We start from the raw sequence: 15,029 nt of genomic DNA on the forward strand, positions 1-15,029 counted from the left end.
TCACTGCAGAAATTGGTCTTGTCTCAAAATTGTCACGCAAGAAACAACAGCTAAATAAAATACTACATTTGATTAATGAAACATGCGACATGAAAAGCACAAGCATTCAAAACTACTTAAGCAAACGTTAGGCCTATCACAGCAGTAACTGTCCACGCATTATGCTTAAAAGACGGATAAAGGCTAGTTTTGAATTTATCGAAAGATAGGAACACCATGATTAAAATATAAAATGACGCACATATATGTGAGAGAGACTAGATATCAACCCCTTTCACACACACAAGAGAATCGCATTCAACTCCTCCTTACAATATCCATACATTATCCAATGAACAGGTAATGAGAATAAATAAATATCTCAGCTTATTGCTGTGTCAGATGTGTCACCTTGCCATGACATAAAAAAAGTATTTCCTCGCATTACAAAGAAATATATGGCAGCTGCAATGTGCAATTTTATTAATACATCTAAAGAAGTGAGGACCATTAGGCTGATTTCCAAATAAGCATCATATCTCTAGCTAAGCCTGGAGCCGTCAATAAAGTTCCTACATGATCAATGATGTAGTACTTATTTTCCAAGAAAATTTTCTAAACTGCATCATATTTGTTCGATTAAATTTCAACGCTTCAAAAGTTAATAAATTGAGGCTATAAAGGCTTTCATTCTAGGCATAAAACTTTTGTCTCAAGCTACATCATGCCCTGTGAAAAATAAAGGCTTTGTGTTTTTTATTATTATTATTATTATTATTATTATGTAATAATAAACAGTTAGTAAACTAAACGTGAAAGTAAGAATGGAAAATCAGTGCGTTTTTTAAATGATGATTACTTTTTTTGTTGAACCTAGAATCCGGGTTACTACTGCAATGTGTCCCTCGGTGGTCACTGCAATCCCATTCAGAATAAAGGACTCTCCCATATGGATAAGAGTACTTCGCACAAACTCACCATCTCTGGTGTATATCCCTACATACAAGATGTCTGATTCCTTATTACCGGCCACGACGACTTGTTGACTTTCCCTGTGAAATGCAATTTTTGGAGATCTCAGAAACCTTTGCAGATCAAACCTGTTTAGATGGTCACCCTGTTCGCTGAATATGTGAACACCTGGCGTCGAAAGCCATCCTTCCACCACCATAACTCTACCATCACTTACAGTAGTCATGTCGCACGGGTAACTCAAGATTTGTCTTCCAAAACTGCAAACAAACTGACCATTAGCCTCATAAACATCCACAATCCCATAACTCTCTCCAGAGTTCCTCTTCAGTACTACCACTTTACCACTATCACTGACTGACAGTTTGCATTCGCAGCCCATTGTCCTGACGCGAAAACTGTTATGCTCGTCAGCAGTTTTGTTAAACTTAAAAATCCAGTATGAGTCCTCACAACTCGTTTCTTTGACCGGCACATAAATGTTGTCATTCATGTCTGCGACCAGATGAACCACCCGGTATGTAAAGGATAGGTGCTTACCCATGTCATCTAAAAGAGGAGCAGGAACTCTGAAACGTTGCACAAACTTGCCACTCTTGTCAAACACCTTGATTGTCTTGTCACAGTCTGCTACAATATATTGCCCGCTTGAGTTGGTAGCGATACCAAGCGGATTATTTAACCTGTGCTCCTCTTCGCCAAAATGACCAAGTATCCATGATACACTACAGTTCTCCGTATCCTGTTTACAAAGTATTTTTGTTACTCTCCGGTCTCGCAGCAGATCAACTTTCTCTTTTCCTGTATCAATCATGGGCCATTGTGGCAATGGTTCTTTAACGGATATTTGTGTGACATCGTAAGCGACACGATTGATAAGACAGACACGGGAAATAACTTTCCGTCGTTCTTCTCTGCTAAATAAACCCTTCATTGCCATGATACCTGTCTTGAGCTGTTCTTGAAGACTTTGCTGAACCACCGGCATACCGTTTAGCTCTTCGATACACACTTTACATGGTGCTACAGCATCTGCGGGATGGTCTATTGTTTCTAATACTGTTGCCATCACTCGGTACTGCATTGCTAGGATGCGGTCATTTGGTGATAGCCCTTCATTTGAAAAAGCAATGGTTGCCATTTGACGAGCAAGTTTGAAACTGTATTTTGCATTGGCGAGCTGCCTTGTGGCAGATTCAGTAAGCTCACTCCTCGACCTAGTCTCTTCAAATACTTCATACAGGTACTCGATTCCTTCTCTAAAGAAGCTGTTACTTGCTCTCAATTCTTTCTTTGATATTCCATCCAGCTTGGAATTCACATCGTCAATTTTACGTATGATGATGCTGCGAAGCTGTTGATCTGTTACGTCGCCATCTTTAAGTTTTTCTGCAACTTTTTCTCTGCCTTTCTCCACAAGCCATCCAATAATAGTTTTAAAAACTGATGTTATCATCTAGTACTTGATACTGACTGGGAAAAAATCATAGGAAATTGAAAATATTTTGCAGCTTATGAAGACTCCTTCGATATTAAAAGTTTTTTCTCGATTTTTCCGGCGCGAATGAATCGAAGGCCTATTAACAACTAGGGTCAAAGTTTGTATACTAACCGGTAAATATTCGACGAAAGAAATGAAGACAATTTTGTCGATATGTGTTCAAAGTTAGACAGTCAAAATGAAGCAACCCTAAAAAACTATTCAACTTCTTAAGTTGTTTTCCTCGGGCAACTGAAGACACAGCGAAAAAATACAACTCAAGGAAACATCATTCATGGCAAATGAACGACAGCTGGAAAAGTAACAGATAGCTATGAATACAATATGACTGTGAATACAATTGATATCATGATGTTTTGAGCCAGTTCTAATCTTTGACTAATCAAAGAGGATCAATTCATTTTCTTTTTGGCTCTATCATAATTGAAAGTAAACCTTTAAACTGAAAATTGTTTAGTAAGAATTCCATCATGGAAAGTAAAACAATAATACGCGACCATGCTAAGATCAGCAATAAATTTTTTCCAGAAAAGGAACAGGAGAATGTGAAGCTAAGTTTTTCAAGTAGTTTAAGATACAGAGAAATAATTCAAACGGAGAGACGTCACACGTAGCTAGGAAATCAACAAAAGTTGAAAACAAAACAGACAGGTGTGAATATCATTACAATGATGAATTTGAACTGTAATTAAGAACATAGTCTACATTTCAAGAAGAATTTCTCCTCGAGTGTTCAACTCGATAGTTCACGAGTGAGCGCAGCGAACGAGTGAGATGTCGAGTTGAACTCCAGAAGAGAAATTTCATATCTAGAAGCAACCATGAATTATTTTGTTTGTCATCTGAACACAATAGCTCTTTACTGATAAGAAAAACCCGACTTTATTAATCAATGAAAATAAAGGAATCGACAATTCCTGAACAAATATCGCACAGTGGGTTGGCGCTAAGGCTTAAGATGGAAAAATGCGTTGAATAATGATTACAAAAACAATCATGGGCGTAATTTTCAATTTACAAAATTCTCATTCCTTGAGTTCGTCTTTACTGATGAGCCTCAGCATTTTTGTATGTGGCAATGAAAAATTAGACCTGGCATCTGCAGATGCTTCTGTTAAAATCACACAATCGCAAAGCTAAATACTACTGCAAGTGAATAAATGTATCATACAATGTATGACAAACTTTTAAATCTTTCCGCAGGGGTTTTGGAAAGACTTTAACTTCTCGGAGAAATCCGATTAGTTTTAAAATGTGACTCCGACACTAGCCGAACAATAATGTGCAGTAATGGTCTAGCAGCGCTTAAATTGAACGCTCAAAAATGCAAACGGTTCAACAATGGATGTGTAGTGATTTGAATCATTCGTTGGAGCCAGCTTTCATTTAGCTCACGGCTATCGCTACTTCCCTGCATCAAACAAAACAAGGCCGGTTGAATAAACGATCGCAAGCTTGTTAAGGTTAACTCGTCCTCATAAAACGCCTGCACTAAAAGCTACCCCTATTCTGCTTCAGTGATAGCACTGTTAGAATACATAGACGTTGAGATCAATCGTAGGGGTTCATCTTCCTTTGATTTATCACTTAAAGCCTCATTGCAAAAACAGTGGTTTTCGTCTCAGTCTTTCATCTATATTATGTTTACGTGAGTGCACAGTTCCTTCAAACGAATGACCTCGTCATAAATGTGACCCTCCACGGGCAAACAGAGAATAAGGTGAACGAACGGCAGCGAGAAAAATGACACGCCGGCTTCGGAGCGGAGCCGGTGTTCATGCTTTGCACACCTGATTAAAATTTTCTATTGCTCGAATTGCACGATAAAAACAAACGCGCGAATTACATGGATAGATAGATAGATAGACTGTGTTTTATTAAAATTAAATTGCAGATAAAACTGAATTGCGTAACTTCACATTAATTAATTGTACAAACTGTTTCTGCAACACATATTTATGAAACTTGTTGCCGCTCTGTCGGTCTTTCAGATTAAGATTGAAATTCCTCTGTTTCCTAAAATTGTAATTAGCCTGATAACTTTTTGGGATTAAAGAATGAATTTTGTTGTTTTTGTTTTCTAAAACTGATCAACTGGAGCAAAGAAGTGTGTCGAGCTCGACACTGAATAAAATGAAACGCTGGCGAGTGAAATAGCACGCCGTTTAAGCGAGTAAAATGACGCAGTAACCGTGTCTAAAATTTTCGTAAGCAGCGTACGCGTGCAGCCCTGCACGCGTGTCCATCTCTCATTTTTACCAAACTGCAACTTCAACGTGGTAAGTACGATCTATGTGGGATGAACGAATCTAGGAGACCATCGTTTTGTCAATAAGACATGTTTTCCGTGTGACGATTGCTAGGCTGGTCGTTCTAATCAGGAAGGATCAAGAGACTACAACTCCTTTTTCCAGTCTTCTTTATTCTCTTCAAATAAAATCATCAAAGCTTTGTTTTGCATATTCTGCTTTTTCTAAAAAAGAAATACCGGTAAGCGCCCTTTTCTTAATTAGCGCCCTGTCTCTAATTACCACCTTGTCTCGAATAAGCGCTCTCCTTTGAGGTGCCAAAAGTAAATAATCGCCCCGAGCGCTAAATCGAATCAGTACAGTGAATGCCACGGCTGCAATTATACAGGGTCTAGGAACACACTTATTAAAATATCAAATCATAAAAATACACCCAAAGAAAAGTGTCTATCAACCCTTTCACTAACAGAAAGGAATCACATTCAGCTTCTCCTTATAATAATCTCACGTCATCCGACAAAAATATACAAAGAGAATTGACAAATATATCCGCCACATGCTGGTTTTACCTCGGTATAAGAAAATGATTAGCAGCTAAAATCGTGAATTAATAATCGCATCTTAAAAAGAAATATGCTTACAATTATGATGTTGAGGGTCAGTGATGATTAGCCTAGGACCATGAATGAGATTCCTAAATTGATAAGCTTTGTTTATCAAAAAGAACCGAAAATTAATAGGTAATGATAAACCACGCTGGAGCAAGGAGGGTAGAAGCCATTTTCCTCTTTTCCACTCGACTTTATCATCACACATCCGCCCACGGGTTTCTGTGATGGCCACCAGCGCCACGAGGAAGACTGGAGACCAGTCAAACCTTGCATAGGGTAATTAGTATTATCAATTGAATTGATAACGTAAATTAGCCACCGTGAAGAGTTCGAAGATAACATTTCGAGAATTAGCCCTTCATCAGAGCGACTGGAGGAATTGTGGGTTGTGTGTATGTGTTTATATGAAGACCTTGCATACGCAGACCTTGCATAGCCTAACATACGTAGCCTAACATATCATGAAATTGTTACGCTTGATTTTCAACTTATTCTCTTTTTTTCATCAGATGTCTTCCAGCTCGGCCACATCCTCTGAGCGAACCCGGCAGATGCTGAGAGCTCGGATGAAATCAAACATCTGACTAGTGCAGGATAGAGGGCCGCTTACTGTGATAACAACTACCATACCCTCTCTCCCTAATATTAATCCACAGCCAGTGTGTATCGGGGGGAGGGTGAAGAGTGCATCCAGAGCCGACATGCGCATTGCACGATTGAGACATGCCCACAGAAGCGAGTTCTTCATGAACTGTTGATTCATCTGAACAGACTCAATTTAAGCTCAGATAGATATGCTTGAGCGTTTAATTGATTCATTTCGAACTGCAAGCGTTCTTGTAATATAAATGTACATATTCATATTTTACGTATACAAAGAGCGAAAAGTGAGAATAGACGTTATTTTCATGACACATTTAACCCGTGTGGGGTTAGAGTAAACGTGAATATAATGTTTAAAAAAAATCATCACTCTACCGAAGTTCTGTTTACAGATCTGGAGCAGAAATGTTTATAGCCAAAGCTTTAGAGAACTGCAATAACGAAAGAAAGGTATTGTTGAGATGATGATACCTTATAAATAATTATTTTTTATTCATAATTTCCAAACATCGAATTTTCTTCATGATATTGATCAGATGTATATAACAGTAAAAACTTCTTAATGCTTTTAAATCCAATTTCCATGATTGACACAACTTTTTACCATATTCTATCTATTTATGTACTAAATGGCAAAACAATTTCCACAGAAAAGGCTACTAATTGATTTAACTATGAAGGAATTGATAACGAATTAAAAACGCTGCATTTCATCGTGAAACATAACTGAAAGATAACTTCAGTTCTGTTTTTGCTAGACCCCAAATGGTCCAAATAAAACATAAACATTCCAAGTATCTCTTCGGAGAATCTGAAATAAGACTAAAGATAATTACAGAGCAAACAGCAACAAATCAACTGTCTGGAAAGACATTAAAACCGCATTGCTGACTCACAGCGACACCATCGGTGCTCCTCCTAGATGCGGTTCAAAGGGAAAAAGGGCCTCCTACCATTGTTTCTTTCTTACTCTGGGGAGTCCCCTGGCAAGCCTCGATCTCGTGTAGTAGACTTAGTTACCTTGGCTCCCGCACGGCACGCTTTCAAGCATATTGAACGTGTGCTTTCATAAGGGTTGACAGAACGGGAGTTAGTAATTGGAGTAACTTGCACGGCGTATGTTAATTCCAAGACTTGTGTTTTGTATGATAATGATGGTATAGACCCGGGTGCTTTATTCGAACAACTTTTAACTCCGTGCGAATAATATAACACAATTATTTTAACGAATAAAAACGATTGTGAAGAATCGTTCGTTGAACTCTGATGTGTGCAGGGGGAGAAACAGAGATTCCGAAATGTGTCCATCGAGAAACAAAAATGGATAAGCTTAACACTCAAGTCTCCAAAATGGTTTACCTGCTAAACCCTCGAACGAAAAATGGAAAAACAAATGAAAAACAAAAGTAAAAAAGAGTAAAAAGAATTAATCTTGTGCATGTTGTTAACTTAAACTTGTGACGTTACACGAAGAGGCTGACCGGATCGAATCTCCGTAACCGGTGTGATGTATGACAGATGTGTCTATTTCCTAAATCGCATCTTTATCCCAACCAATGAGACCGCTCTACTAAAATACAACAACCAATCAAATTTCAAGACTTGTTTAAAGAAATCAATCAAATTGCTGGAACATGAGAGAAATTTTGTATTGAGCGACTGAATTTTGTGATTTCAAAATGGATGTAATAAACTATATAATAATCAAATTTCAAGACTTGTTTAAAGAAATCGATTAAATTGCAGGAAAATGAGAGACATTTTGTATCCAACGACTGAATCTCGTGATTTCAACAAATTTGAAATAAAGTTGTAATTAATTACCATAATAAATTTAGTTATTGCGGTGATCTTAAATCCTGCTGTTTTTTTCCTGTGTGTTAAGTTGTCAAAGTCTCCGTGTGCGGCAAAACAAATTAGTGGCGTTGCTTTTGCTTCTTATTCAGTAGCCTGCGGTGAAATAATCAACCAGCCATGTCGTTTAAATCTTTTTCTGAAATTTATATTAGTCATCGTAGCGGCAAAGGGTCCGTAAGATGCGAAAGATCGTTTGAAAAAAAAATTGATGGAGCAAAATTTGAAGGAGGTTACTGTCCACAAAACGGGGTACCTCCTGGAAAAATCGTCTTAAGCGCGGTAATAGACCATGAAAAACTATATGTCACTGTGGAGCTTTGAAAATAACAATAGCTAGTTGTCACAGTATTTGTTTTGGCAGGCTCACAACTTAAAACTTTCTCTATCTGAAAAGCAAAAAAAAAAAACCAAACTTGAGAGAATTTTGACCAGCGCTTTAGTCTGTGTTCAGTTGTGTGTGTAAATCATGCATGGATATAAAACATTGCAGTTTCGATGTTTCGTCCATTTTCTCTCGTGCTGTGGTCAGTATTCAGAGCGTTATAATACACCTAGATACACTCATCGTCATCCCTAAAAAATAATTATGTTCCTTTAGTACGTCTAATTCGAAAATATTAAAATTATTGACTCGGTGATTGATAAACCAGTAAGTTCTCCTCTTCTCTAACACTGTTTCAAAAACTCCACATAGCATTTGTAAACATGATCGAACATCATTTCATAATCTGAAATGTATCCATAGTAAGGATCGTGTATGATCAACTGTCCTTTGGGGTCATATGTTCCACACAGTTTTACCTACGCTCGCGCAGTGCCGTCATTTGGCTTAAAAGTTTCATTCAGACCTCGTACATTGCTCTCATCAAAGGCCAATATTACATCGAAATGACGAAAATCATCATTGTCTTGCTCGGTGGTTGCTAGCAATTCCATGTTTCTTCAACACTTGCAACCCTCGTTCGTTCGATGGGAGTCCTTCACGGAAAACATGAGTTCCAGCGCTTTCAATCTCCCATTCGTTCCTATCTTCACGTTCCTGTAAAAGGTGCCTTAAAATCGCATTAGCGGAAGGAGAACGACAAGTGCTCCCTCGACAAACGAACAGGATTTTTTTTTCGATATTTAGAATCCGCCATCTTAGATTGCAACAAGGCGAATAAATGGTAAAGTGCCTCTATCCTAATTTGCAGCTTGTTAGAAGGGTAAACTATTCAAATTATTCATCGCGCACGCGCACTGGGAATCGACCAACTTGAAACATCTGGACGCTCTTTCTTTCAAGTTCTCGAATAACGACAGCTATAAACACCGAATTTTATTCAAATCGTTCGAATCCTGTGATGTAACTAACGAATAGTTTATGCTACTTTTCAAATGAAGGATATTGGGTAAGAGTGCCTTGCACGACAAACGTGCAGGGGAACAAAGAGGAACGAGCTCGGAGAACAGAAGGCAGAAACTTAAGAGGGCGGGAGAAGGGATCTACACGTGGGCGGGAAGCGGGAGCAGAAATTGAAAAGGCACTCGTTTGTTGATTCTTACTGCTCATCAACCAGTGAAAAACCTGTACCCAGCAAAGGGTTTTTTTACACTTAATTCCATTTAAGGTCCACCGAAGCATTACAGATAATTTCATTCGAGAGGAAACAAAATTGAAATCAGCCGGCGTAATTAGATACCTCTCGAAGTCGGCTACGTCATACGTCATGAATGAGAGAACATGAAACATGTAAACAGTTTCAGCAGTCGGAATTATTCGGCGAGCAAAGCGAATTAGGTCCAACGTCGTCTGAGGCCATATTGATCAGCATCAGTATTTTTATATGCGGCAATGAACAAAATCAGTCCTCGTTTCTGCATATATTTATGTTACAATCACATAATCACATAGTTGAATCATACCGCTAGTGAATAAATGTATCATAGAATGTATGAACAACTTTTAAAACTTTTTGCAGCGGTTTTAAAAAGATCTCAATTTCTCGAAGAAATCCGAGTAGTTTTAAAATGTGACTTCGAGACCAGCCGAACAATAATGTGCAATAACAGTAGTCTATCAGCGCTTAAACTGAACGATCAAAAATGCAAACGGTTTAACAATGGATGAGTAGTGACTTGAATCGTTCGTTGGAGCCAGCTTTCATACAGCTCACGACAACAGCTGCTTCCGGCGAAGAGCGAAAATTTAACATGATAGATATGCAATTAGTTCAATTAATAGTCCTTTTAATCAAACCGAAGACGGGAGTAATACAAAGAGGGGCAGGAGTTGGGAAACAAAGGGTTGCAAAAGAACTAGAGATGGGAGAACGTGGTACGGGAAGTTGGAAGCTGTGGGGCAAGAGTCGTATTCGAAGTTCAACGAAATCATACAAAAAAGAAGAACATAAGGGAAAACAAGAACAAATTCAGCAAGTGGTAAGATTTACTGATTATATTTCAGTTTCCACTAAATACAAAAAATTTACAATTTTCGTTTGCGGGCAAGAGTTCCATTTTGCCCGCTTGAGTAGCCAAGCAGAGCAAAGGATTCACATCATCTCACCCGCGTGCTCCGCTAGCTATGAATTAATTAGCATTTATTGACAAGTTTAATTTGATCTCCGAGGATGATTATACTCATTTTTTACCATCTAAATTTATCACGCGACAAAGTTCACCGCAGAAATTGGTCTTGTTTGAAAACTGTCACGCAGGAAACAACAGCCAAATAAAATACTAAATTTGATTAATGAAACATTCGACAAGAAAAGCGCAAGTGCTCAAAACTACTTAAGCAAACATTGGGCCTATTACAGCAGTAACTGTCCACGCATTACGCTGAAAAGACGGATAAAGGCTAATGTTCATTAAAATCATTGAAAGATAGGAACACCATGATTAAAATATAAAATGACGCACATACGTGTGAGAGAGACTGGATATCAACCCCTTTCACACACACAAGAGAATCACATCAGTTTAACTTCTCCTTAAAATATCCATCCATTATCCAGTAAATAGGTAATGAGAATCATAAACAAATATGAAGAGGTGAGGACCACAAGGCTGGTTTCCAAATAGGCATCATATCTCTAGCTAAGCCTGGAGCCATCAATAAAGTTCCTACATGATCAATGATGTAATACTTATTTTTCAAGAAAATTTCAAAACTGCATTGCATTTGTTTAATTAAATTCCAACGCATCAAAAGTTAATAAATTGAGGCTATAAAAGCTTTCATTTTGGGCATAAAACTTTAGTCTTAAGTTACATCATGCCGTGTGGAAAATAAAGGCTTTGTGCTTATTATGTTAATTGCATGATTATTGATGCGAACACTTAGTCTGTAAACTAAGCGTGATTTTTAAATAATGATTAGTTTGCGTCCTAAACTATCAAGATTAGTTTCTACTGCAATGCGGCCCTCAGTGGTCACTGCCATCCCCAGCAGAGGAAGGTACCGTCCCATATTAACAGAAGTACTTCGCACAAACTCACCATCTTTGGTGTAAATTTCTATTTGCAAGATGTTCATATCATAGCCCCCATTACCGACCACCACGACATGTTGACTTGCCCTGTGAAATGCAATTTTTGAAAACGTCATAGACATTTTCAGATCAAACGTGTTTAGATGGTCACCTTGTTTGCTAAATATGTGAACACATAACCCTTGTACCACCATAACTCTGCCATCACTTACAGTGGTGATGTCGCAGGGGTTCGTCAAGATTTTTTCTCCAAAACTGCAAACAAACTGACCATCAGTCTCATAAACATCCACAATATGATGTGTCTCGCACCATTTACTCTTCAGTACCATCACTGTACCACTATCACTAACCGACAGTTCATAACAGTTAAATTTATCGCCCATTGTCCTGACGCGAAACTTGTGATGATGATCAGCGGTTTTGTTAAACTTAAAAATCCAGCATTGGTCCTCACCACTAATTCCTTCGACCAGGACATAAATGTTGTCATTCATGTCTGTGGCTAGCCGAAACCACGAATACATCGATAGCTTTTCACCGCTGTCATCAATAAGAGGAGGAAGACTGAAACATTGCACAAACTTGCCACTGCTGTCATACACCCTGATTGTCGAGAAATTGTTTGCTACAATATATTGCCCACTTGAGTTGGTGGCGATAGCAGCAAGATTATAATTCCCGATCTCCTCTTTGCCATCATGACCAAGTATCCATGGTACACTACAGTTCTCCATACCCTGTTTACGAAGTATATTTGTTACTCTCCGGTCTTGCAACAGATCAACTTTCTCCTTCCCTGTGTCAATCATGGGCAATGGTGGAAATAATTCTTTTGCAAATGGTTCATTTGTAAATGGTTCTTTAACGTGCACTGTTTGTGCGACATCGTAGACGACGCGGTTGACGAGACAGACACCGGAAATAACTTTCCGTCGTTCTTCTTTATTAAATAAACTCTTCACTGCCGTGATACCTGTCCTGAGCTGTTCTTCAAAACTTCGCTGAACCACGGGAAGACCGTTTAGCTCTTCAATGCACACTTTACATGGTGCTACAGCATCTACGGGATGGTCTATTGTTTCTAATACTGTTGCCATGACTCGGTACTGCATTGCTAAGATGCGGTCATTTGGTGATAGCGCTTCATTAGAAAAGGCATCTGTTGCTCTTTCACGAGCACGTTCGAATCTCTTCTTTGCATTGGTAAGCTGTCTTGTGGCAGATTCAGTAAGCTCCAAGTGTTTCATTCCCTCAGCGAGCGACACAGCTTCCGCACAGGCCGCTTGTGCTGTATCCGCGCCATACTCACTCCTCGACCTTTTCTCTTCAAATACTTCATACAGCAACTCGATTCCTTCTCTGAAGAATCCAATACTCGCTAATAAATCTTTCCTTGATAATCCATCCAGCTTGGACTTCACGTCATCGATTTCTCGCATGATGATGCTGCGAAACTGATGATCTGTTACGTCACCATCTTTAAGCTTTTTTGCTGCCTCATCTCTGCCTTTATCCACAAGCCATCCAATAGTCGCTTTGAAAACTGCTGTTATGATCGCAGACATAATGGCAGCTTGGAACTTTGTAATCAGAAGAAATTGGGAGCTTTTTTCAGTGAATCTTCACAATAAGTAACTCCTGAAGCGTCGATGAAAGCAAAAGAAAAAACAAATGATGGCAAAATTTCAAGAATGATTGCAATTTTGGAATGATAATAGCTGTCAGCCCAGAAAATAAAACAAAACAAAGCATAACAAAGAGAAAACAATCAAGGAATGATGGCGTGAAGATTTATAACCTCTTCGAATAATCCTTTGTTGGAAAAACATATTTGTCTTTGAAAAGTTATGTTGCTCATTGCAGACACCCAAATAGGCTGTTGTGGTCTTAAGTTCTTCCTTTCGCCGACGAATGATAATGTGAGCATTAGAAATCCCTGACAGGTATCAGTAAAAGTACAATCTAAAGCTCTCTTTGTTTTTTTTAATAACATGTTACTAGTTATCATTGAAATTTTCAATCACGTCACGGCATCATTCGACTTCTCAATGGAAATGTTGTTTGATGCCCGAGGCAAAAAAGGATGATTATTGTTCATGAATCTTCCTTAGTTGTTAGCTTTGTTCTCAGCTTTAATGTGTTTTGAAGTTCTTTCATTCACTTATAGTTCTTTCTTTACCTTGTTACCCGTAAATATCTGCTATACCACAACTGGAGCTGGAACGTGTTCCTTCAACCAAATTAGTATTTGGCTACTTATCGGGTTTCGGCCCCACACACGTACAATCTAATTGACTTCAAGAATCTTTGGAATCCCTTCTCACAGCATGGGCTGAAAAGCGAGCCGTGTGAACTCAGAGGGTGAAAGAGTGAGTTTATATTTAGAGACTCAAACCCATGGGAGTTACTACATCACGGGTGACGAGCGGGGATAGAAAAAACGACCCAAATACGAGTGGTCAGCGATGAAACAACTTTCATGCTTCATATATAGACAGATCATTTGTAGTATCAGGAAACAATCGTGTTGTAAAGCCGAAGTGTAAACAGTTTACTTCGCTAAATAAAATGTTAAGCAATTCAAAAGTGTTGATTGTACATATATCTTTTACTGCTTTAATAAACAATGAAGGCATCGGTGGCATCCGAAAGGTACCAAGAAGAATTAAATGTACGTTTTGTAGTTGCAGAAAACAATCGTGTTGTAAAGCCGAAATGTTACCAAGTTACACTTCGCTACTTAAAAAGTTAAGCAATTTTCCTCAAGCTTTAACTGGAACAATACTTTTAATGCTCTATTAACCAACGGAGGCATCGGGAAAGGCATTGGTGACACCGGGAAATGCATCAAGAAGAATGATATTCACGTTATGTAACTTGTTGTGTGACGAAAAAAAAGTATCTTGACTTGTTCAAAGCATTAATCACAGTTGGCTTCCTTTTCACTTGAATTTTGTATCCACAGCCTAAGATGAGAAATTTTAAAATTCTATCAGCTGAAGTTCTTTTACTGCATATTATATCTATTCAATCACCCCCAATTCACGTGGAAAAAAGGCAAGTAGGAAAACACTGAGCTTCGAGAAACAGCCATGTTAAGGCTAATGTATTTACCATTCGGGAGACCTTTTCTCAAAAGATCCACACGTGCAAATAATGCTGTTTTCCGTTCGAAATGTTTTTCTTCCTATTCAATTGAACAACTGACTTAGCGTTTAAGCCGAGAAAAAAAATCACAAAGTTTGAATTCTGGGATGTTGTCCACTGTTGGCTCCATCAAGTTACGATTCTGCACCATTGACGCTCGTGAAAATCTATCTTAATTGACTACCAAGGACTGTATTTCTTATCTTGCAAATTAAGGTCTGTACATGACATTAAGTTCATCATCTGGTTCGTTGTTATAGTCAGCTTTAAAATTTAAACTCTACTTGTGCTGACAAGAAGCCACCCTAAGGGCAGGTGAAAGTTCCTGCCAAATTTGATTGACATTTTTGACAACCGGAAATCATGATACTTTTTTTTCGTCACGCACGTCACGCAGCTAGCTACAAACCATATATATAATTATTCTTGGTGCCTTTCCAAATGCCACTGACTCCCTCTCCGAAGTCTCCATTGTTTATTAAAGCAGTAAAAGATATGAGTTCAATCAACACTTTTGAAAAATTGCTTAAACTGTGAAGTAAACTGTTAACATTTCGGCTTCACAACACGATTGTCTCTGGAACAACAAATTATATGTCTCTATATGAAGTATAGAAGCTGTTTCACTGCT

At 38.4% G+C, this 15,029-nt stretch overlaps 3 protein-coding genes and 1 pseudogene across 4 annotated transcripts in view; 1 reads left to right on the plus strand and 3 right to left on the minus strand.

The window, feature by feature from the left end:
- LOC149040228 (uncharacterized) overlaps positions 1–2,704 on the minus strand; it is a 17,198-nt gene extending 14,494 nt beyond the window's left edge. Inside the window, exons 1-2 of one of the 2 annotated variants that reach the window (XR_016179890.1) lie at positions 2,564–2,704; positions 391–2,424 (exon numbers count right to left, since the gene is read on the minus strand). Coding sequence is in view for 1 of the 2 variants with exons in the window: in XM_089183011.1 (XP_089039137.1) it covers positions 824–2,407 (1,584 nt within the window). In the remaining variant the exon portion in view is untranslated. Of the gene's footprint in view, positions 2,425–2,563 lie in introns of both variants that reach the window. The other variant, XM_089183011.1, reaches the window with a different exon arrangement.
- The window catches only part of LOC113678639 (tubulin monoglutamylase TTLL4), a 43,211-nt gene extending 36,792 nt beyond the window's left edge, over positions 1–6,419 (plus strand). Inside the window, exon 22 of the mRNA XM_027195537.2 lies at positions 5,822–6,419. Within this exon, the coding sequence (XP_027051338.2) occupies positions 5,822–5,896 (75 nt within the window). The 3' untranslated portion in view covers positions 5,897–6,419. The remainder of the gene's footprint in view (positions 1–5,821) is intronic.
- Positions 6,420–8,270: 1,851 nt separating this feature from the next.
- On the minus strand, positions 8,271–8,911 carry LOC149040229 (low molecular weight phosphotyrosine protein phosphatase pseudogene; annotated as a pseudogene).
- Positions 8,912–10,192: 1,281 nt separating this feature from the next.
- LOC149040230 (uncharacterized) lies at positions 10,193–13,389 on the minus strand. The gene has a single exon (XM_089182999.1). The coding sequence runs from the start codon at positions 12,814–12,816 to the stop codon at positions 11,122–11,124; it is 1,695 nt and encodes a 564-aa protein (XP_089039125.1). The 5' UTR covers positions 12,817–13,389; the 3' UTR covers positions 10,193–11,121.
- Positions 13,390–15,029: the final 1,640 nt, after the last annotated feature.

The sequence above is a fragment of the Pocillopora damicornis genome, chromosome 9, assembly GCF_964200805.1.
Source record: "Pocillopora damicornis chromosome 9, jaPocDami1.2, whole genome shotgun sequence".
NCBI classification, from domain to species: domain Eukaryota; kingdom Metazoa; phylum Cnidaria; class Anthozoa; order Scleractinia; family Pocilloporidae; genus Pocillopora; species Pocillopora damicornis.